At 41.0% G+C, this 20,839-nt stretch overlaps 1 protein-coding gene across 44 annotated transcripts in view; it reads left to right on the top strand.

The window, feature by feature from the left end:
* Positions 1-20,839, top strand: part of LDLRAD4 (low density lipoprotein receptor class A domain containing 4) — a 429,284-nt gene that overhangs the window by 194,610 nt on the left and 213,835 nt on the right. Inside the window, exon 1 of one of the 44 annotated variants that reach the window (XM_070220615.1) lies at positions 939-1,082. The exons of the other annotated variants lie outside the window; for them this stretch is intronic. Coding sequence (XP_070076716.1) covers positions 1,031-1,082 — 52 coding nt within the window. The 5' untranslated portion in view covers positions 939-1,030. Of the gene's footprint in view, positions 1-938; positions 1,083-20,839 lie in introns of those variants that run through there. 44 annotated transcript variants of the gene reach the window in all.

Below are 20,839 nucleotides of genomic sequence, written 5' to 3'. Positions count from 1 at the left end.
GTAGGTGTAACATAGCAGTCTCTATAAGTGCCCTTCTTTCATGAGGACAGTACTGCCCTTCCCTGATGCAGTGGGCACTCCCTGGGAAAGGGCATGGATGTCTTAACTGTAGCTTCAGATTTGTTTTTTGATGAACAGGTGTTAATGATAATGATGATAATAACAAATATAATATTATTAACTGCCATTTTATTATATATGTAACATCAGTCAGTACTGTACTAAGCACTTCTTGTATAGCATCTTGTTTAATCTTCACAGCAACCTTAAGAATCAGGTATTAAACCTTTTTTATACATGAAAAAACTGAGACTTAGTGAGACAATACAGCACAGCTTATTGATGGTAGAGGTGGAATTTGTACCGAAACCCATTGCCTTAACTAGTATATATGATCTTCTTAAAGTACCTTGTTCAGAATGGAGGCTAGAAACTAACAAGTTCATCACCTCCTCTTTACATAAAGACAATACTATCACAATAATTTGATCTCAGCCACAGTGTGTTTTTCCTCTCTCATATGTCAGTACCATGGGCACAAAAATTATTTTTAATGAGAAGAATTTTGATGTGTGAGTATGTGAGTGTTTTTACCATTTGGAGCATTTTCACTGTTGACTTTTTCTGGAACACATGGGCACTTTGCCCCTTGCTGACTTTGAAGGTATGTGATGGTGCTGGGGGGGTGTACACCAGCACCAAGGGGCTCCTGGACCCTTTTCTGGGCACATCTCACTTTCTTTCCTCTAAAAGAGCAGACAGTTCACTTCATTGTGAGAGGTGGTTCCTCCCTAAGTTCTTTTCTTTAGACTGAGTAAAGGTTTTGTGATAATTCTTACTATGCAACTTTCAAAACAGCAATTTCACATTTCTTTATGGTGACTGATAAAGTCACCTCTAGTTTTGCAGCAGTTTCATTCTGTGGTCTAACAGAGCCATGCACCATGATGGCTGCCCCTCATCAGAGTGGTGTACCTGGGACTTCCAGACAGATCCACCCTGGATTCTTACTAACCAGCCCTCCTGACTGATGACACCTGGCGAATTTCCAACCTCCAAGTGGCCTTGGCAACTTCCAGCTGGTAAGGATCACGTGTCTCTATTGGGAAAGTGGTGCTGAGGTACTATGGCTGGTTTTTGCAAGTTGCTCAGCTTCCTGAAATGACAGTGACCTATAAACAAGAAGCTGTGGATCCGTATTTGTTAAGATCATGGATTGGAAGAGATAACATAGTTAAAATGTCCATATTACCTAAATCAGTCTACAGATTCAAGGCAATTCCAGTCAGAATCCCAGTGACATTTTTCATTGAAATAGAACAAAGAATCCTAAAATTTATGTGGAGCAATGAAAGACCCTGAATAGCCAAAGCAAGCCTGAGAAAAAAGAACAAAGCTGGAGATATCACACTCTCCTATTTTGGAATACACTATAAAACTATAGTAATCAAAAGCATGGTGCTGGCAGAAAAACAGACACTCATCAATGGAACAGAATCGAGAGCCCAGAAATAAACTCACATATCTATGGACAGCTAATTTTTGACAAAGGAGCCTAGAACATTCAATGGAGGAAGGAAAGTCTCTTCAATAAATGGTGTTGGAAAAACTGGTCAGCCATGTGTAAAAGAATGAAAGTAGACCATTAGATTACACCATACACATAAATTAACTCAAAATGGATTAAAGACTTGACTGTAAGACGTGAAACCATAAAACTCCTAGAAGAAAATGTAAGCAGTATGCTCTTTGACATTGGTCTTAGCAGTATCTTTTTGAATAGTGTGTCTCCCCAGGTAAGGGAAACAAAAGAAAAAATAAACAAATGAGACTACATCAAACTAAAAAACTTCTGTAGAGCAAAGGAAACCATTGACAAGATGAAAAGACAACCTAACAATTGGGAGAGGATATTTGCAAGTATATTTGATAAGGGGTTAATATCCAAAATATATAAAGAACTCAACAACAACAAAAACCCCATTAAAAAATGGGCAAAGGATCTGAACATTTTTCCAAAGAAGATATACAGGTGGCCAACAGGCACATGAAAAGATGTTGTGTCACTAATTATTAGGGAAATGGAAATCAAAACTACATTGAGATATCACCTCACACCCATCAGAATGGCTGTTGTTAAAAAGACAAGAAATAAATGTTGGAGAGGATGTGGAGAAAAGGGAATCCTCATACACTGCTGTTATGTAAAACACCAGTTTACATTCCCACTACTGTGGAATTCCCACCACTGTTACACTGGAAAACACTGTAGACTTTCCTCAAAAAATTAAGGATAGAACCACCATGTGATCTAGCTACTTCACTTCTGGTATTTATCCAAAGAACATGAAAGCACTAATTTGAAAAGATATTTGCACCCCTATGTTCACTGTAGCATTCTTCACAATAGCCGAGACTTAGAAACAACCTAAGTGCCTATCAACTGATGAATGGATAAAAAAGATGTGGTATATACAATGGGATACTACTGAACCATAAAAAACGATGAGATCTTGCTATTTTTGACTACGTGGATGGACCTTGAGGGTATTGTGCTAAGGAAACTAAGTCAGACGGAGAAAGCCAGATACCACGTGATTTCACTCATGTGGAAGATATAAGCAACAGTAACAACAACAAACAGTCACAGAGATACAGAAGTTAGGTTGGTGGTTAGAGGGGAAGGGGAGAAGGTGGAGGGCAAAAGAAGTAAAAGAGCACCTGTATGGTAATGGATGGTAATTACTGTTTGGGTGGCGAACATGATGTAATCTACACAGAAATTGAAATATAATAGTGTACACCTGAAATGTATATAATGTTATAAACCAGTGTTACCTCCATTAAAAAAAAAAGATGTGGTGTAGATATATAATAGGAATACTACTCAACCATAAAAAAAGATGAAGTCTTGACATTTGTGACAACATGGATAGACCTTGAGGGTATTATGCCAAGCAAAATAAGTCAGATGGAGAAAGACAATTATTGTATGACTTCACTCATATGTGGAAGATGAACTAACAGACACATAGAAATGGAGAGCAGATTGGTGGTTACCAGAAGCGATGGGAGTGAGAGGGGGGTAAAGGGGCACATATGTAAGGTGTTGGATGGCAACTAGACTTTTGGTAGTGAACACGATGCAGTCTATACAGAAGTTGAAATATGATGTACACCTGAAATTTATATAATGTTATAAACCAATGTGACCTCAGTGAAAAAAGAGTGACGTGAGCAGTGCTGCCTAATCCTGTTCTTTGTTACAGAGAAGATGGAGGGTCTGGCATCATGCAGGACCAAGACTGGATGACACATTAAGGAGGACACTTTGTCCTTTTTGTCCTATACGTGTCATGGAACAAATGATGATTTTACTTATTGGCAGCCTGTTTCCCTGGTGTACTTAATCTGCCTGCTCCAGAATTCCCAGAAATGCCTACTCATTCAGCTTGACTCTCCAAGAGGAAACTGGAGTGGAGCTGGGGCAGACCAGAGTGGAACACAGAACCAGCCACATAGCACACAATTTCTCACAGCACTTGGGCCAGCTCTCACTGGCAGCATCCTGTCCCTGCTTGCCTGTAGGTCTTCAGTATAGTGGTTCCCATGTGTGCTGGGCAAGAGGACACTGAGGGAGGTGTCCAGGGGCCTCCACACGCTTACAGGGTGAAGTGTGTGTCCTCCAGAGGCCAACTGTCCGTGAGGTGAAATACGATTGTCAGGGTGCTAAGGATCGGGTGGTGTGGCAATTGAAGGTGGATTTGAGTCCTTGACCTTTGGAGCCAAGACACTGATTCAGCAGTAAAATAAAATGACTGTTTATTAATGGCAGTTTAAGGCCAGCACTGTTGGCCTGTGCTCTTTCATGTGTCCCATAAATTTAACATGGTCTGAGGTACTGTGGAATAGAATAATAAACAATGCACGTGGTGATATGGATTTTAATATTTTCTTCTGATTGTTTTCCCTTTGCAGAATGTTTTGGATAATCTGGGGGTAAGTGCGAGAGAGTGAAGAACTTGGAAGACTTTTGTTATGCTTGTTTTAAATGCACATATTACTTGCTTTACTATTTGACATCACGTGCTTAACTCTGGGTGCTTCATTCATAAAGGCCAGTCTGAATGTGATTCTACAGCTTCGCTAATTTGATTTTTTTTTAGAGACATACAAATAATTTAGCTTATAGGAAAATGCCATTTTCTCCTCATTATAACAATGGATTAATTGAGGGATGGTGTGATTATCATGAAGAATTTTTACCCAGCATTTATATAACTCCTACAGTGCTGAGGCATTGCATTAACACTGTGATTGGATGTAAAGATGAGCAAGACAGGGTGTCTCCCCTCCAGTCACTTTCATATGTAACCTGACTCTTCTGATCTGTACCAATGTTGCTGGAGGGAGGACCTGTGCCAGGGCTCTCTGTTCAAGGTTTTGACCTCCTTTGGTGGAGATGGCCATTCAGAGCTCAGAGAACCAGTCTCTGGCCAAATGATAGGAATGTGCCTGGCCACTGTCCAAGAAGGGTACCCTGGGTGTGGACAGGACAGTGGACTGCCTATCTGTGCCTCACAGACCTTTTCTTGACACCCTTATCATAGTTTCTAATGATATATCTATGTGTTTTTTCTTTTACTACTGTTTGTCTCTCCAAGTCCCTGAAGGCAAGGACTCCATTTCATTGTGCTAGTTATTCTACCTCTAGCACTCAGCACAAAGTAGGTGCTCAATAAATATTGAGTAACTATGTGAATGAATGAATTTTTCTGGAGGTAATTTGGCAGTGTATATGACAGTATACAGCCATTAAAATAATGCTTGGAAGGCATTTTTAATAACATAGAAAGTATTTAAGAAACTGTAATTAGTCAATTTGGAGCATATCTCTGCACCCTTCCCCCCCCCGCCCCCAACTGCCACATCTCCAAAACTGGGATATGATCACATCTTAAAATTAAAATTGCTTGTATTTTCTCTTTCTTATTGACACATAAAGTAATGTCTTACAATTACTATCGCCTTTGACTCAATTAAGTATAGAATCTTAAGAGAAATAGAGAACATAAAGTATAAGCCCATTTTTTTTAAAAAAAGAAAATGGCCAGTAGAAGATACACAAGTTATTAACAGTGCTTTCTTCTGGTTCATGATGTTAGGATGCATTTTTTAATTTTTTCTCTTAATCCCCTTTTTCTCTTTTCCTTTTGTCTTTCTTCTCATTCTCTTCCTTCTTTTGTTTTTAGTTTGTCTAGGTTTTATAAATCTTTTACTGTAAATATGAGTTACATGTTTGAGCAATGGAAATTAGCTTAAAATCACTTTACAGCAAGTGATTACTATATTCGTCTTTGTGTGCACAGAGTGAAGATCTTGCCTTTGTGCCATAGTCCCACCCTAACCCCCAAGTAGGTTTGCCCTTAATGAACTAGATTCTGCCTGTTTCCAGCTTTACCTTTCTTACAAGAAATAATTACACCATGTTCTTTCACTAGGGAAGTCACTGGGCAGCCTTCATAATGCAGACAAGACATGCCCCCTGATACTGGGTGATTGAGTGGAGCCCAGGAGGGCAAGGCCATTGCCTTTGCTCCTCAGAGAAGGGGAATGTATATGAGGTCCCCCTGGGGATACTGTTTAAAATGCTTAATTGCCCTCTGGGGAGTCTGTCCTTGACTATAGGTGATTTTACACTGTACCATTTGGGGTTACCATGTTATGGATTATTAAGTAATCTTCCCTCTTATTTATTGCTAGTACACATAGGAAGACTTGAAGCTACTGATCAGTCAAACTATTAGCCTCTTATATCTTATGTGGAACTTATGTTCTTAAACCTCTGTATCTGCAACCTGTATTTTGTCATTTAGTACTAGAATATTTGCAAGTTATGCATTACATATTGCAACATGGGCGTCCCCTAGATTAATTCCTCTTAATGTACCATTTCATTCTTGCATTAGGAACAGTTCACAAGAATAAAAAGCATTATGGATGGAAGAGAAGGAACAATTTTCCCATAGAGAATTTGAGTTGATACATGTAGAAGAAAAGAGGAAAATAGAAACTCACCATTAGAATACCATAGTCATAATTGCTATAGGTAAGATCTATTAATAGGTGCTAAAATTAGTCAGTGAAAGTTACGAAGAAAAAGGATATTTGAGTAGTCTTAAAGTATCTCCCTCAAGCTAAATATTTATTAGTTACAAATAAAAAATGACAGTGAAAAAAACTGGCAGACATCAGGTGCTCAAGGTCAACATCAGCAGTAATAAATATATCCACATTTTGTACCTTTGGATATGATGCAGTGAGAAGGGAACATCACCTCTGTGGTATTCTTCACTGTAATGCATAATCTTAGTTTGATCATGATAGAACATCACACAAATCAAGTCAAAGAACGTTTTACAAAATACCTGACCAATACGTTTCAAAAGTGTCAAGATCCTAAAAGATAAGGAAAGGTTGAGGACCTGTCACAGATGGAGGAGACTAAGGAGACAGGACAACTAAATGCAACCTGGGCTCCCATGTTGGATCCTGGAACAGAAAAGAGGACATTATTGAGAAAAACTGGTGAAATCCAGATAATGTCTGTAGTTAATAGTATTATGCCAATATTACTTTCTTAGTTTTGATAATTGTCCTGTAGTTGCCAGATTATAACACTAAAGGAAGTGAGATTAAGGGTGTATAGGAACTCTGTTGTATTTTTGCATCTCTTCTGTAAGTCTAAAATTATCTCAAAATAAGTTTAAAAAATCCATTACAGATATATATACCCTTTTAATAAACATTCAATTTTGCTATTGTTTATATAGTCATGCTTGATCATTTGCATTAATGAATGAAAACATAGCATATAGGGAGTCAAAAATTACAGATATTGGTTTACATTGGATTTTGAAATACACTGTATGTAAATTTTTTCCCCTTCCTCCAGTTTGGCTTGTGATTAGCCTAGCAAAATATGAGGTGAGACCAGACAGGTTGGATGCCTAGAAAAATTCATAAAACTGATGTCATTTTATGGGAAACTGAAAGTGCTGTTTCTAAGAAGTTAGCTTGATTTTAGTGGATGATTTTTTGCTAGTGGGGAGCAGAAATTCAGCACAAATGAGAAGATGGACTTTGAGTGCAGCATCTTCCCTCCTACAGTTAGAGGTCTATGAGGTGCATGGCCGCCATAGAAGGGGGCAGTTAGTTATTATGATAAGCAAATCTGTGTAGATTCCTCAAAGGCAGAATCATCTTTTTTAGTCCCACTATCTCATAGTTTTGCCATAATAGGTGCTTGATAGATATTTGAACAGAGTGTTTGATATGAACTAATATGTTACTACTTCCAGGTAAAATATTTACATTTTTTATAGGGAACTCCTGGAGACACAATGGCTTCATATAAAAGAGCAAGTATTTCTGTACTGTTGTAAGCCTGGAAATAGGATGTTTTTGTCGAAATTGCCATTGCGAGACTCTACCAGTAGTCTGCACCAAGTTCTTAAATTGGTGTTTGCTCAGGGTAGACCCCTAACTCCTTGACAGCAGTCAGCTCAGTGACTTTGCCTCAGTTACTACACTGTCCGCCCCTTCCCCATGCATACTCTCCATGCCGGCCCCATCACACAGCCTGCTATTCCCAGTGCCTGGCGTATTCTTTATGCTCAGCCTCTGCTCATTTGTTTCCTGCTGTTAGAGCATGCTCACTTTTCTTCTCTCTCTGAGAAATTCCTGTTTATCTTTGGGGCTTAGGTTAGCAAGTATTTCCTTTGTGAAATCTTTTCTGACTGCAGGACTCTAGATTTCTCTGTTACAAGGTTTACCATAACGTTTCTGTTTGAATGAACTCAGTTCATTCAATTATTTACTCATCCATTCATCCAATTGTCTGTTATGGGCTGGGAACTTGTGGAACTGGAGAGACAGAAGCAAAGGACAGACAAGCTGCCTGATTTTATGGTCCTCCATTTTACCAGGGCAGGCAGACAGCTAATTAGGTAATTATGGTTGTGAGAAGATGATTTTCTTCCACCTCTAGATTATGAGTTCTTTGAGTGCGTGGAGTTTGTCTTCCTTGTTTTTGTAACCCTGGTGTGTGGAATAGCAATCTGGCAGCTACTCTGTGCTCAGTAAATGCCCAAATGAACTGAGCACTTAATGTACTGATTTGCACATGAAATATAGTTGATCACTTTACTCTCAGACTCTCACGTTTTTACCATCTATGGACTGAGCTATTCAAAAGAAGACTGTTAGTGATTCTTCTCCTTGACTTCCTGGAAGTGCTGCTTCCTTCTTCTGGCACATGGTGAAAGTGGCGTATGTGACAGGGCAGAATGCAAGCAACAGAAACCAGCAGGAAGGGCTCCTTTTGACCCTTCTGTCTCACACCACTAGCTCACACCACAGGTGTGAAGTCTAGGTGAGCCCAGAACGGTGTGTTGGGTTGTTGGAGCTAAGGTCACATGACTGCACCCTGGCTGCAAGGGAGGCTGGAGCCCTGGGCTGTATTTGTATTTGCATTTTCTGTTGTGAAGGAGCTCCACTTCCCACAGAACCTTTAAGTAGGGAATTCCCTAAACAAAAACTTTCAGTGCTGGGCAGGAAAAGAGAATTGTAAATGTCTGCTACTCACTGAAATGCAATTGATTGGCTGTTCATAATGTCCAGCAATTATGTGTTTAAGCTGATGGAAAATTTGGACAAAGTAAATGTATGCTTATGCAGAAGTTTGTATCACAGTATATTTTAAATCTGCATCAAGTTTTCTGTAAACTGAATTTCTCCATTTAACCCTGTCTCTAGTGTGAGCACTTGAGGCCTCAGGCCTGTGACCGGGTGCTTGTTGTAATTTTCCAAGAACAATATCTTTTACAGAAAATAGCATGGTGGAATGTGATTTGGGAAAAGTGATAGTGACTCTGCTTGAGTACAGAAATTAGATCTTTAGAAATCAGAGAATTCTAGTCCATCATTCAGTCAGAAAATTTTACTGGATGTCTAGGGTTTATTGAGGTTGTTGTGTAATAATTTGCATTACTTAATAAGTTTTTCCAAAGAAATTTTTAGTCTTCTTTATATGAAACAATACAATTGGCACATGAAATCCTTGGGGAAAACAGTAGTTATAAAAAGAGAGTTAGCATTTCTAATCACATCCAAGGTTTCCTTGTTTGTGGCAATTAAATAAATGGATGACATTCTCTCTGGTGGTATTCTGGACATACTTTCTCAAACCATAGATGAACTGAATGGTCAGCTACCCTTTGTTCTACAAATACCTATTGGAGGCCTACCTTGTGCCTAGTTTTGTGCTAGGCACAAAAGAAATACAAAGATGAACAAGTCATAATGCCTGCTGTTAGAAAGTGGGTCTCTTGGTTGAAAGGACAAACAGGTGGGCTTTGGAGCTAAGCAGACTTGAGAAACAGTCATTTCTACCATTTCTTGGAGCCTGTTTCATCCTTGTAGGGTGGGATTATTGATACCTACCTCATTGGATTAAATGGAGCAGTGCATGTACAGTGCGCAGTTTAGTGCCTTGTACAGTCAGCATCATGATTGTCATTGTCATTTAGAGGCCAGAGGGCATGCAGGACTCAGATCCCGGAGTGCTTTTGATATCAGGCTGTGGAATTTGGATTTAAAGACAGAAATTGTGTTTCAATTTTATAATGATGTGATGAACTGGAGAATACGATAAAGTTCCCCACTGATGCAACTCGCCATTTCTTCTTACTTTTGTGTTTCTGTGTTTACTGCAGCCTAGCAGGAGGTCCTTTACATCAAAAGACCTCATCTTCTCAGGCCAGGGATAGTGAACCAGGAGGCTGGCTTTCAAACTGCACCTTCTTCAGCTTGAAGTGTCGGGAAGCTCAGAGCAGGAGGGAGCCCACACAACCCCCAGCCCTTTGACAGTGTAGCGCTTCTTAGGGTGGCTTCATTATTTGCCATGAAGTAGACTCTCTGAACACCAGGCTCATCTTTAAGCACAATGAAGTACAAAACCTCCTGGTGAAGCCTATGTGAACAGTTCTTTGGAGAATCACCATTACTACCGTTTTCACCCATGACCGTAGATAATTGAGATTCACCTGTAGTTCAAACTAGAGAGGAGATGTTTGGGGTCTTCCCTTGCATGGAGGTCTCTGTAAGAGTAGAACATAGGATCTTTGGTCCCAGAAATGCTGATTTACTCTCAGCTGAGAGACTATTCATATTTCCAAAACACACAGTCTGTTCTGCCCTGAAAAAGATCTGTCATTTGCGTTTGTTAATTAAGATGGGTAATAGACTAGAGGAATGACCTTTCTCCAGATAATTAGCCTTCCCAACAAATGGGGTTTGTGCATGTCTATCTCCAGCATGTGATGTGCCTCAGTTGTTGATTAGACTTTCTGGAGAGCAGCAGGGGAGGTCCTGATGCTACTCCACTGAGGATGAGGTATGGGTGCTTTCTGAACTCAGGACATCTGATTGGGGAGCAGCTGTGTCTCCTTTGTGGTCAAGACTGTCTGAGGGAGCTGGTCATGCTCCTGGGGCTGCGAGGTATGTCGAGTACTGATGGGACCTGATTTGCTTTTGAAACAGCCCCAGGGCTTTATACTTGAAGTGGACTTAGCAGAGGGACAAACCTCACCCGCCCCGCCCCGGCCTCCCTGGGACAGGTCTTGGCAACCCTTTGGAGTACACGGTATCATCTTTCCCACTAAATTTCAATTCTCCAAGGCTGTGGTCTAGAGACAAGGACTCCTGGCTGCCTTATCTGCTGTACCATCAATCAGCAGTGTGGGTGGGCAGCCTTGTCTGCCTGGAGGGGATGCTTTCTGCCCCAAGTCAGTCCTTCCTGAAGCTGCATTTGAGTCCCAGCGGAGATCCTTCCAGGATGGAAGGGTGGGTGGATAGGGCTGTGTTTGGCTCCTAACCTCATCTCCGTGGTGCTTTGCCCACTGTGGAGACCTTTGGTTCTGGGCTCTACATTGGCTGTTAGTCAACTCAGTGACTTCAAGTCAGGGGGCTGAAGGGAGGGTCAACCAGATCTTCAGTAACAACCTGGGGCTGGTGGGGGGCTTGATTCTTTGTGATAATGGAAGCTGCTGGATTGAAGGAAAGATTTTTTTTTAGCAGAGCTGATACTGGAAACTGGAGTCCTAACCCCTGTGTGTGAGTCTGCACTCTGCCACACATTAGCTGTCCTGAACTGTGGCAAAATGTCATCCTCAGTTTACCCTTGGGAAAGTGGGCCCAGTCGTGCCCAGTAATATCTCTTGTGGGTTTGTTGTGAATCTTAAATGAGATAATGCTTCTGAAGTCCGTTGCCCAGTTACGAATGTGAGTGATCGTGATTGCTGTGTTCACCAGCCAGAACATGCAGCAGCCCTGGGTCTCTTCATGTTCTTGCTGTTTTTCAAGTTGTGTGAATAGGATCATCCTAACACCATCACCTTTTGAACTGGTTTTGTTTCCAGTTTTCTTTCCAACAATAACAGTAACTTTGTGTTTAGTGGTTTGTGGCTTCACCTTCACTCATAGGTTCTTTATCTTATTGATGCATTAGGTCAGCAGGGCTCATTATCACATGCTGCTGTAGTGATAAATAGTGAAAACAGACTTCATCAAAGAACCATTGTGTTAATTATATAGTGGCTCGTGAAAAGGTCTGTGCCTACTTCAGATATCTGTGTTTCTTGGTATGATGCTAGTGCCTTAAAACTTTTGGACCTATATGTAGTGAAATAGGAATTCATTCATTCACTCATTTATTCAGCAAAATTTTGTTTTCTATTTGCAAAAAAATTACTTCCTATAGCAAAAAAAGCTATGCTGGATGCTATTGGTGAAAAAATATGAACAACACAAGATTTATAATAAAGGAAAAAAAACCAAATTTGTTAGAATAGAAGGTGTCATTAATAATCATAGCATACACTTACGTGGTCCTCTCTATGCTACACACCATTCTTGGTGCTTTCTGTTTATGTTATTTGAGTTAATTCTCATAGCAACCTTATGAGATAGGTTTTCTTTCTGTCTCCTTTTTATAGCTAAGGGAACTGGAGGACAGAGAGAGAGAGAGGTTAAGTGACTTCCAGTGTTGCATAGCTGGTAAATAGTAGAGCAGTGCTTCAAATCCCCAGATACTCTGACAGCAGTATCCACTCTTAACCACCGTGCTATACTGCCTCTGAAATCAATTACTACACTAGAAAAATGAGGGCAGATAGTTCTGAATGGGGAATGGCTTATAGCTTGAGATTCCATAGTTCACATCTCAGTGTGGTAGAGATAGACCAGGCCAAGATCTGACCAAGTACTGAAAATTAGAAAAAGTATTTTAAGAAATATATTTGTATAAATTGATTCATTCTCTTTTACTGCCTTATATAATTCACAAGCTTTGTACAAAAGTTCAGTGCAAAAGTAAGGTGCTAAAGAAAACCAAATAATTTTTTCTGCTTTAGTGCGATGGCCTACACATCACTTTATTTGCAAATAATTTGATGATTCAGTAGTTTCTCTATTTCAAATTACATGAATTCATGCCCCCATTACAGTGGCCTGGTGATGTCAGGATTCTTATTTGCTCAATTAATTTATTATAGGCAATTTTTTGTGCATTTCCTTTTATCTACCTGCTTTACTATATGTTTTACAACATGCCAAATCCTAATACCACTGGACTGCAGGTCTGTGTTGGTAGATAACACTCATCCACTGGGGAAGTGAGGCCCTGGAAATGAAAGGCTTTCCCAGTTCTTCCACTCATCCTTTGTTTAAGTTGTTGATAGTCCTGGAGGCTTGGATTCTGGGGTGTTTAGGAGTTCTGTGCCTGCACTGAACTCTGGAACACCTGCTTGTCACCTGAGATGCTCACAGGCTAGTCCCATTCTTCCTCTCTAGCCTTTTCCCTATTACTCTCTTTCACCTCCCAGCCCAGCCTTGGCCATGGTGGGTACTTGTGGTGCTGGGAGCAGGCTCTTTCATGCTCCCCTCCCCTATTCCTGGGCACTGGGTCTGTCCCAGGGCTGCCACCCCTGCCTGGACACTTGTCTTTAGGGGTCAGCTCGGTGGGAACCTCACCTGGTTCTAGCGACTCACAGCCCCTGTGCTCCTGTCTGGCTTGCCATCAGGGACGTGAAGGTTCACTCCATTGGACCTGGCCCGAGCCAGGCCTCTTCCAGATCATTCTTCCTGCCTGAGGGGCCCTTAAAACTGCATCTCCCATCACTGCCCCAGATCTCTTCTCATGTTTTCTTTGTCTTCAGCTTCATCTCTTACGGCTTCTGGGTCTTTATTATTACATTTCAGGCTCTTGTCGCTATGGACAGCCCTCAGGTCTAAAATGGTCACCTTTTGAATAACCTGTGCTTTTGTGCCTTTTATGTTGAAACACCTAAATCACCTTTGCTGTGCCAAGTTCAAAGTTTTGAATAGCAGCTAATGAACACACATTTTGAGCTATGGTTTGCTGGCACTGCCTGCCAGACAATAGTTTGGTTTCAGAAGCATTTATTCATAAGCCAGGCATTGTGCCAGAGATAAAGTACTAGCCTGTCACACATCACACGTGACTCCCACCCTCAAGGCAATTTCATCCCAACTCTGCCACCTTTACACTCTTTGTACAATTGGTTCTCAAAACCAGAAAATAGAAATTTTGTGTAAATGAAAACAAAGATTATTGAATTCATTTGTGGCTTGATTATATGACATAAAAAACTTCACGTACTTTTGTCACCAGCAATAAAAACTTGCAGTAAATGCTTCAGATGGAATGTATTTTATTAGCTTTATAAATTACCTTAGGGCTATATTTATAGAATCATTAAGAGTCTAAATGCGTCCCTTAAATTTTTCAGTTACACTTTACTGCATTTTACTGGGAGAAGTTATATGCTATAATGGAATTTGGGAATCCACCTAAGTTTTGGGACAAGGACTTCTGTATATAGACATATATAACACAGATGTATGTTCTTTGATGTTCAATCTTTGTGTCATTTTATAACATATTGTGCAATATAAGTGATGATCCAAGTAGGGAAGCAATTAGCTTTGAAGTCATTAAGCCAAAGTTTTGGATCATGATTTGACCAAACTTAGTTTCAGATCTAATGTTATAAATCTGGGACTCTTTTAATTTCTTTACACAAATTATATAATTTCATCCTTAAAATATCCCCATGAGGTAGATGCTGTTGTCTGTATTTTACAGGCATGCAAACTGTGCCCCAACTTGTTTAACTTGCCTAAGGTCACACAGGTCATAAATGGTCACACCAGGACTTGAACCCAGGCACTCTGGTTCTATTTCCTGCTTATAGCTCCCCTCTTCTTTGGACCTGTAATTTCTCATCTCTAAAATGAGAGAGTTGGATTACATCATTTCTAGGGTTTCTTCCAGCCCTAACATTCTGTGTTCTCGGCTGGTAGAAGACTGGACATGCACTCCTGTGTACATGTTCACACAGGCCCCACTTATGCAGACGTCAGCTGGGTGGTCTTGTTGAAAGTCCTGCATAAATTATGTGTCTGAGTGCGGTGAATGAGAACAGAATCTCTACCATTCTGCATGCATCCTCAGAGGAGAAACAACTGTCCTTTAACAAGTGGCTACAATACTGTGTGATTTATAATGGAAAACGTGACAACTGCAATATTCAGAACCTTTTTTAAAGAGGGAGGTTCTTGGGACACAGCCAACAGAGCACAGAATGTCTTTTTAACATCTTAATTTCTTCACAAAAGTATAGAACACAGGCCTTAATTGAAGATAAACTTCATGAAAGCATATTTGAGCACCAACGTTTATTCTGCTGGAGACGTCCAAGTAAAACATTGTTTAGGCTTTGGAGACCAAGTGGGAGCCTTCTTGCATGGCTTATAGAACACTGTGGTCCCTGGTCAGCCCTGACTCATCGCTTCCTGAGCTTTGCAGAGGGTAATGGATGCCTGCGGAATATTCACTTTGGAATGGTCTGGACACCATAGAAGACATTAGTTACATTCGCTGGTGCTGGAAGGCCCCTCAGTCTTCTGCATCCCAAGTGTACAAGGGACTCAGTGCAGCCTGGCAGAGACTTAAGTCAGGAGGATATTTTCACCTGAGCAGCCCCCCCAGGTACATTGATGGGATGGGGAAGCTCCCCAAAGTAGCCTTCCTCCACATTATACCAGAAAAGCATACCAGGGTCGCTAGGAAAGATAATCATTGAACCTTAAAAGGAGCAGAGAATACCTTTCTGCATTTAGTACCACAGACTAACTTTTTAAAGTCTCTGTAGAGGGGATAGCTGTGCAGGATAGAATATTCAAGTTGCCTTTTGGGCCCTTACTGTGTGTGAGGTTGTTTGTGTGCATGTGTTTCTGGGCCTGTGTGTGAAGATACTTTTGTACCTCTTGACGCATTTCCAGATGACTTGTGTCTTGGGGATAGGCAGTGGATTAGGAGGAAAAGGTGTGTAGAATTTAGGAAGCCAACCTGGGCATTGCACTACTCTCCTCTGGTCTGCAGATGCTGCAGCTCTCTCACCACTGTTACCACAGGAGCCCCTTCTTCCTGCCCCTCCACCTGCCACCCACACACCACAGCTCCATGTAGGCCAAGGGGGCTCAGTGCCCAGAGCAGGGGAGAGTGAGCATGTGAAAGATTGTTTCCTGGCTCTTCCTCAGGTGACCATCTGCTCTCTGAAGCTTTTTGAGGCTTAGCTTCCTCATCTATGATAATGTGCAAAAAACCCCTATTACAGGACCTGGCATATAGTAGTTGTTTTGACCGAATGCTAAATGATTGAATAAATAACAATGGGGGTAAAGAAAGTAAAAGTTAAAGGCATCTGATGTTTGGTGAGAGTAAGTTTGGATGGTGACTGCTTTAATTTTGGTTAGTCTAGAGGGGAACTTAAAGAGTGGGGATGCTGTAACTTGTCCAAGGCTGTGGAGAAACCTGTAGAGGCCTTTGTGTCCAGGGGTGAGTGCTCCCCCTTGAAGCCCGAGTGTCCGTTTCACCTGATCCAAGCCTCCTTGCTACGTGGGACTCTTAGGGTTCTGTGAGTCTCTGCTTGGCCTTGGGGCACTGAGGACAGAGTCTGTCCTTGGCGGAAGACGGCGCAGCACCTGCTGCCGGCTGCCTCTCATTTCTCCCTCCCTGCATTTTGTAGACCTTCTTCTGAGAGGCTGCCCCCGTCCGCCCTGGTGTTTCCCTGATTGCTGTTTATAGAATTGAAAGATACCTTGGGCACTGTAGGGGAAGCAGAAATGCAGGTATTTACACAAGCTGTGTCAGCTGCAGGCAAAGCAGGCCTACTGGTGGGGAGGGGCTGGAGACCATGGGCACAGATGAACTCACACTGTACCTGCAGCCTCAGGTTTGTGCATACTGCACCTATACTGGTGTCCTCCACCTGTACAAACAGCTTGAAACATCTCTGATCTAGGACCCAGGCAGTAAGGTAACCAGTTGGTTCCAACACAATGGCTGACTTACACTTTCGATGCTCATTGTAGGGTGAATACATGTTAATTTCTGTTGTGATTAACAAGTTGCCCATTCATGTCTAAGTATTAGTGAATTAATGGCAACTTTTTGCCAATATGTATTTCCTTAATTCATTCCGTTATTTTATTATTCCTTTATTCGTTGAACATTTATATTATCGAAAAATAGCTCAGTACACTGGTTCCATGGGGCTCACACTGTAGAAGGTGACAGGAAAAGGGCTTTAGCCCTTCAAGTTCCAGTATCCAAAGAAATATTCTCTGTCTCTAGTATAATTAGGCCTTACTAATTACCACTTGCAAGTAAAGAGAGACCCTGCATACTGCTACAAATGTGTTTGTTAAAAACAAGAGCAATAAACAAAAATTATGCTTGCAGGTTTGTCTCTAGTAAGATACCTACTTTTTCCTCTTTTTCTGTCCCCACAAGCCATGTACCACAAGAGTATGTTGTTAGTTACCACTGCCGAGGTGTAACAGGCTCGAATTTCCCTTTTAATTTGCTTGTGCACCGCTTGTGGCCTCTAGCTGCTTGCAGCTCAACCTTAGTAACATGATCTCCACTAAACAGGAGTTAAAAGATGACGCTGGGAAAGGAGTATGGCTGCAGTTACTAGCAGCAGCCTGGGGAGTTGAGTGAGTCCCATGGTTAATCCCAGCAGTTTTCACTGGCTGAGCATAACTTAACCTGTTATTGAGGATTGATAAGTGAATGCCTGTAATACTGTTGGTGTCCAGAAGCCTTTATTTTATCTCATAATATTGGTGTAATCATAGTGAGTCACCACTTGTCTAGAACTCTGATCAGTTTTGGCCCTTAGGGAAAAAAGCTGCTGATTTTAAGGAGACTTAGGAAAATCCCTATTTACTACATTTCCCATTGAGTTGTGACTTTGGCTGCTTCCAGGAACTAGGAAGGCTGAGTCCATGGGTACTCACATTCAGTCACTCTTTTGTCTACATTTCTTTTTTGTTCCAGATTAAATTGTGACCTTTTTTTAAAAATTGAAGTAACATTGGTTTATAACATTATATAAATTTCAAGTGTACATCATTATATTTCAATTTCTGTGTAGACTATATCATGCTCACCACCCAAAGACTAATTAGTACCCATCACCATACACATGTGCCCTACCACCCCTTTCGTCCTCCTCCCTCCTGCCTAGTCTGCATTTCTTATTACTAACTCATTGTTTTCATTTATCTATAGAAATCCTTGGTGACTGTTCCCCATGTGCGCACTTGAAGAATTGTAGAGAGTCCTGTTCATGTGGTTCCTTCTGATATGTTCTTTGTCTGATAGGAAACCTATAATCATTGACATTTTATTATTTCTATGTATAATTTTCTCTCTGTATGAAAAACATATATACTTAAATTATCTTCTAGTGTTTCTTGGCTTCTAATTTGAACATGTAGTGGAGAGGAGATAAGCATACTAGTTTGTATGATTTACACAGTTTTAATGGCTTGAATTAACAAAGACGAATGGACCTTCCTGGTTCAGTGTGAAACCAGTAGAGTGAAGCATGTACTGCTTTTTTTTACATCTTTCTCTTTAGCTTGTATTTAGTGTGTGGACAGTCTGTGATGAAAGCATAGACTTCAGCTGCAGGTGGAAGAAACAAAATTGAACCCCAAGTGCACTTCTCGCTTTACCTCCCCCCAGTGCTTTTGATTCAATTTAAGTCAAAGCAATTATTAATCACCTACTGTGCTAGATGCTGGGGATGCAAAGATGTGACGTGTTCTGGGCTCAAGAGGTCTCGCCAGTGGGCGAGACAGACAAATAGACAAATAATGACAGTAACGTGACAAGTGCTATACTGGAGGGATGCACAGGTTGCCATGGGAACGTAGAGGCAGCAGTATTTAATTGTGGATGAGAATGGAGAGGTTGGGGAAGGCTTTACTGACATGGCAGGGGTTTTTTTTTTTTGCCTGAAAGGTTGTAGGCATTTGTCAGGTAAGAGGCGGGTGGGGAGGGATCAAATCATTCCAGCCAGGAGAGATAGTGTGCATTAAGGCACAATGAGGAAAGCCATGGGTGTGCCTGAGAACCTCCTTGTGTTTTGGTGTGTCTGGTTGTTTTCAGGGTGATGTGTAGAGAGGATGGGAAATGAGGTTGGAAAGATGGTCAGGACCACATTAGGAGGGGGAGGGTCTTATATGCCTAGCTAATATGGACTATATTCTGAAGCTTATGGGAACCTATTGAAGGATTTAAATTAGATAAATGATGTCGTATTTATGATTTAGAAATAACAATTTACTTGATGGAAAAAACTTTCCTTCGTTCAGCAAATATTTTGGGGGAACCTATTACATGCCAGATATTGTTTTAGGCCTCAGGAAAGTAACAATAAACAATTCCATTAAAATTCCCTACATTTAGATGAACTTACATTTTAGTGATTGGAGGTCACTACATAAAAAAGCAAAACAAGAAGTTAGTTATGTGACTTATTAAAAGATGTTAAGTGCTATAGAAAAAATAAAGCAAGGAACATAGATAGGGAATCTTAGACATGGATGGGGAATGTTACATTTTTAAATAGGATGCTTTGTTATACTTGAATGTAAGGAAAAATTACTTTGGTTTGTGTTTTTTTATGAATTTGCTTTCACTGCGTGTTTTAGGACTCAGATTCTATGCCATATTCATCTCTTATTTATGTCAATTAATATAGCTGTTTTATACATTTGTTTACAGAAATAGTATTGAGAGAAACTCCTATATTGGCTGTGAAATAGAAATAAACTTGATTTCATGTCCATTTAGTGTATTTACTCCTTCTAGTAATGTGGAAAAATTTGGCAAATTAGAGTTTGGAGATGAGAAAGTTAAAGAGTAACCTCAGAACCATGTTCGAGGATGTGAATGGTTATTTAAGCTAGACTTCTATCTCTGTTTGCTTAGTTACTCCAGTTACTTCCATCTCCATTAAGGACAGAACAAGACAGAATGCGGTTAGCTTCAGCAGGAGCGTTAAGGCTGGAGTGAGGACAAACATGAGTTTTCCATACTGGAGTGGATGGCCTAGGGAGGATGAATTGTTCTCATCATGTACCTCTACACTATGGAGTCATGGATACTACTGTGGTTGTCAGTCCAGCTGATTTGGGCTCAGCTCCAACAATGGTGAATGAGTCCTTAGAGTAGGGCATTTGAGGCCCATTCTGTCGGAAGGGGGGCCAGAAAGGAAGCCAGGCAAAGGTTGAGAGTGATTCTAGTCTGTGATAGGGAGACAAGATTTCTTGAGCATCGGTCTGTGGAGCAGAGTGATCAGCAGGAGGAGATTTGGGGACAAATGACCAAGAACAAGAGGATGCCCAGAGATCCTAGGTGCTGGGTCATTAGGTCACATCACACAAATGGAACAGGCTCCCAGCTGGGTTTTGCCCTTGGGAAGGACTGAGCAGAAAGACAGATTAGTTATTAATTTCAGAAGGTAGGACTTTTATCAACCAATGTTTCGCTGAGGAGGGTGGAAGACCCTGGTCCTGATTATTAATCACATTGGTTTGAAGTCTCTTAAGTTACCAGAAATAGTCTCTTTTTGGTTATTGGGGAGGTAGACAAAGAATTCAGGTAATCTTTAATTGGTCCATGGTACTGTAAAGAAATTCTTTATGAAATGAGCATGTTCAGGACAAGAAAAAGTCTTCTTGTGGAACTTGGCCTAGGTTGTCAGAAATAGGTCGTTTTCTCCACTAAAGCAGTAACCATGCATGGAAGTGGACTGCAGGGCTAGAGGTTCCTACATCTCTCCTGGCCAAGGCAGAATTGCTCCTAGATCACTGGGAGCCTCCTGCTGAGAACCAAGAAGGCCCCCCTATTTTTGTTCTCTCTAAAGTATGGCATTCGAGGGAGTACATGGCAGTGGCTTTCTGCCCACATTGATCCATCCCTTGCCTCAAATTTGACTATTTGTGGAAACCAAAGGCCATTGTTTTAAGTATCTGAAGGTCTTCCTCTAGAGATGAAGAGATAGCTCTGTCTACCAACATCCCTGAGCATCTCTAGGACTGTGTGTGTTGCGAGGCAGCTTTGAGACTTAGCTGGATATGGCACCATCATGAATATGAGGCCGTAAGTTTATCCTGGGAGACAGGAGGGCTGAATAAGGCCTAAAGAGGGAAGTTTATTTGAAGGGACAAAGAAGGACCTCTAAGGAACCAATAGGGGAAATAAGACAAAACAAAAGGGTAGCAAACCTTCCTTGTTTAGGGCAGGGGACATTCTCCCTGCAGTGGAGCATCCTACTATTCATTATAAAAGTATAAAGATACCATCTCAAAATTCCAGTGTGTGTTAGCTAAAGGA

This window comes from Equus caballus, chromosome 8 (genome assembly GCF_041296265.1).
Source record: "Equus caballus isolate H_3958 breed thoroughbred chromosome 8, TB-T2T, whole genome shotgun sequence".
NCBI classification, from domain to species: Eukaryota; Metazoa; Chordata; class Mammalia; order Perissodactyla; family Equidae; genus Equus; species Equus caballus.
The sequence above is the reverse complement of the archived record's forward strand: the minus strand, read 5'-3'. Positions and strand labels throughout refer to the sequence as shown.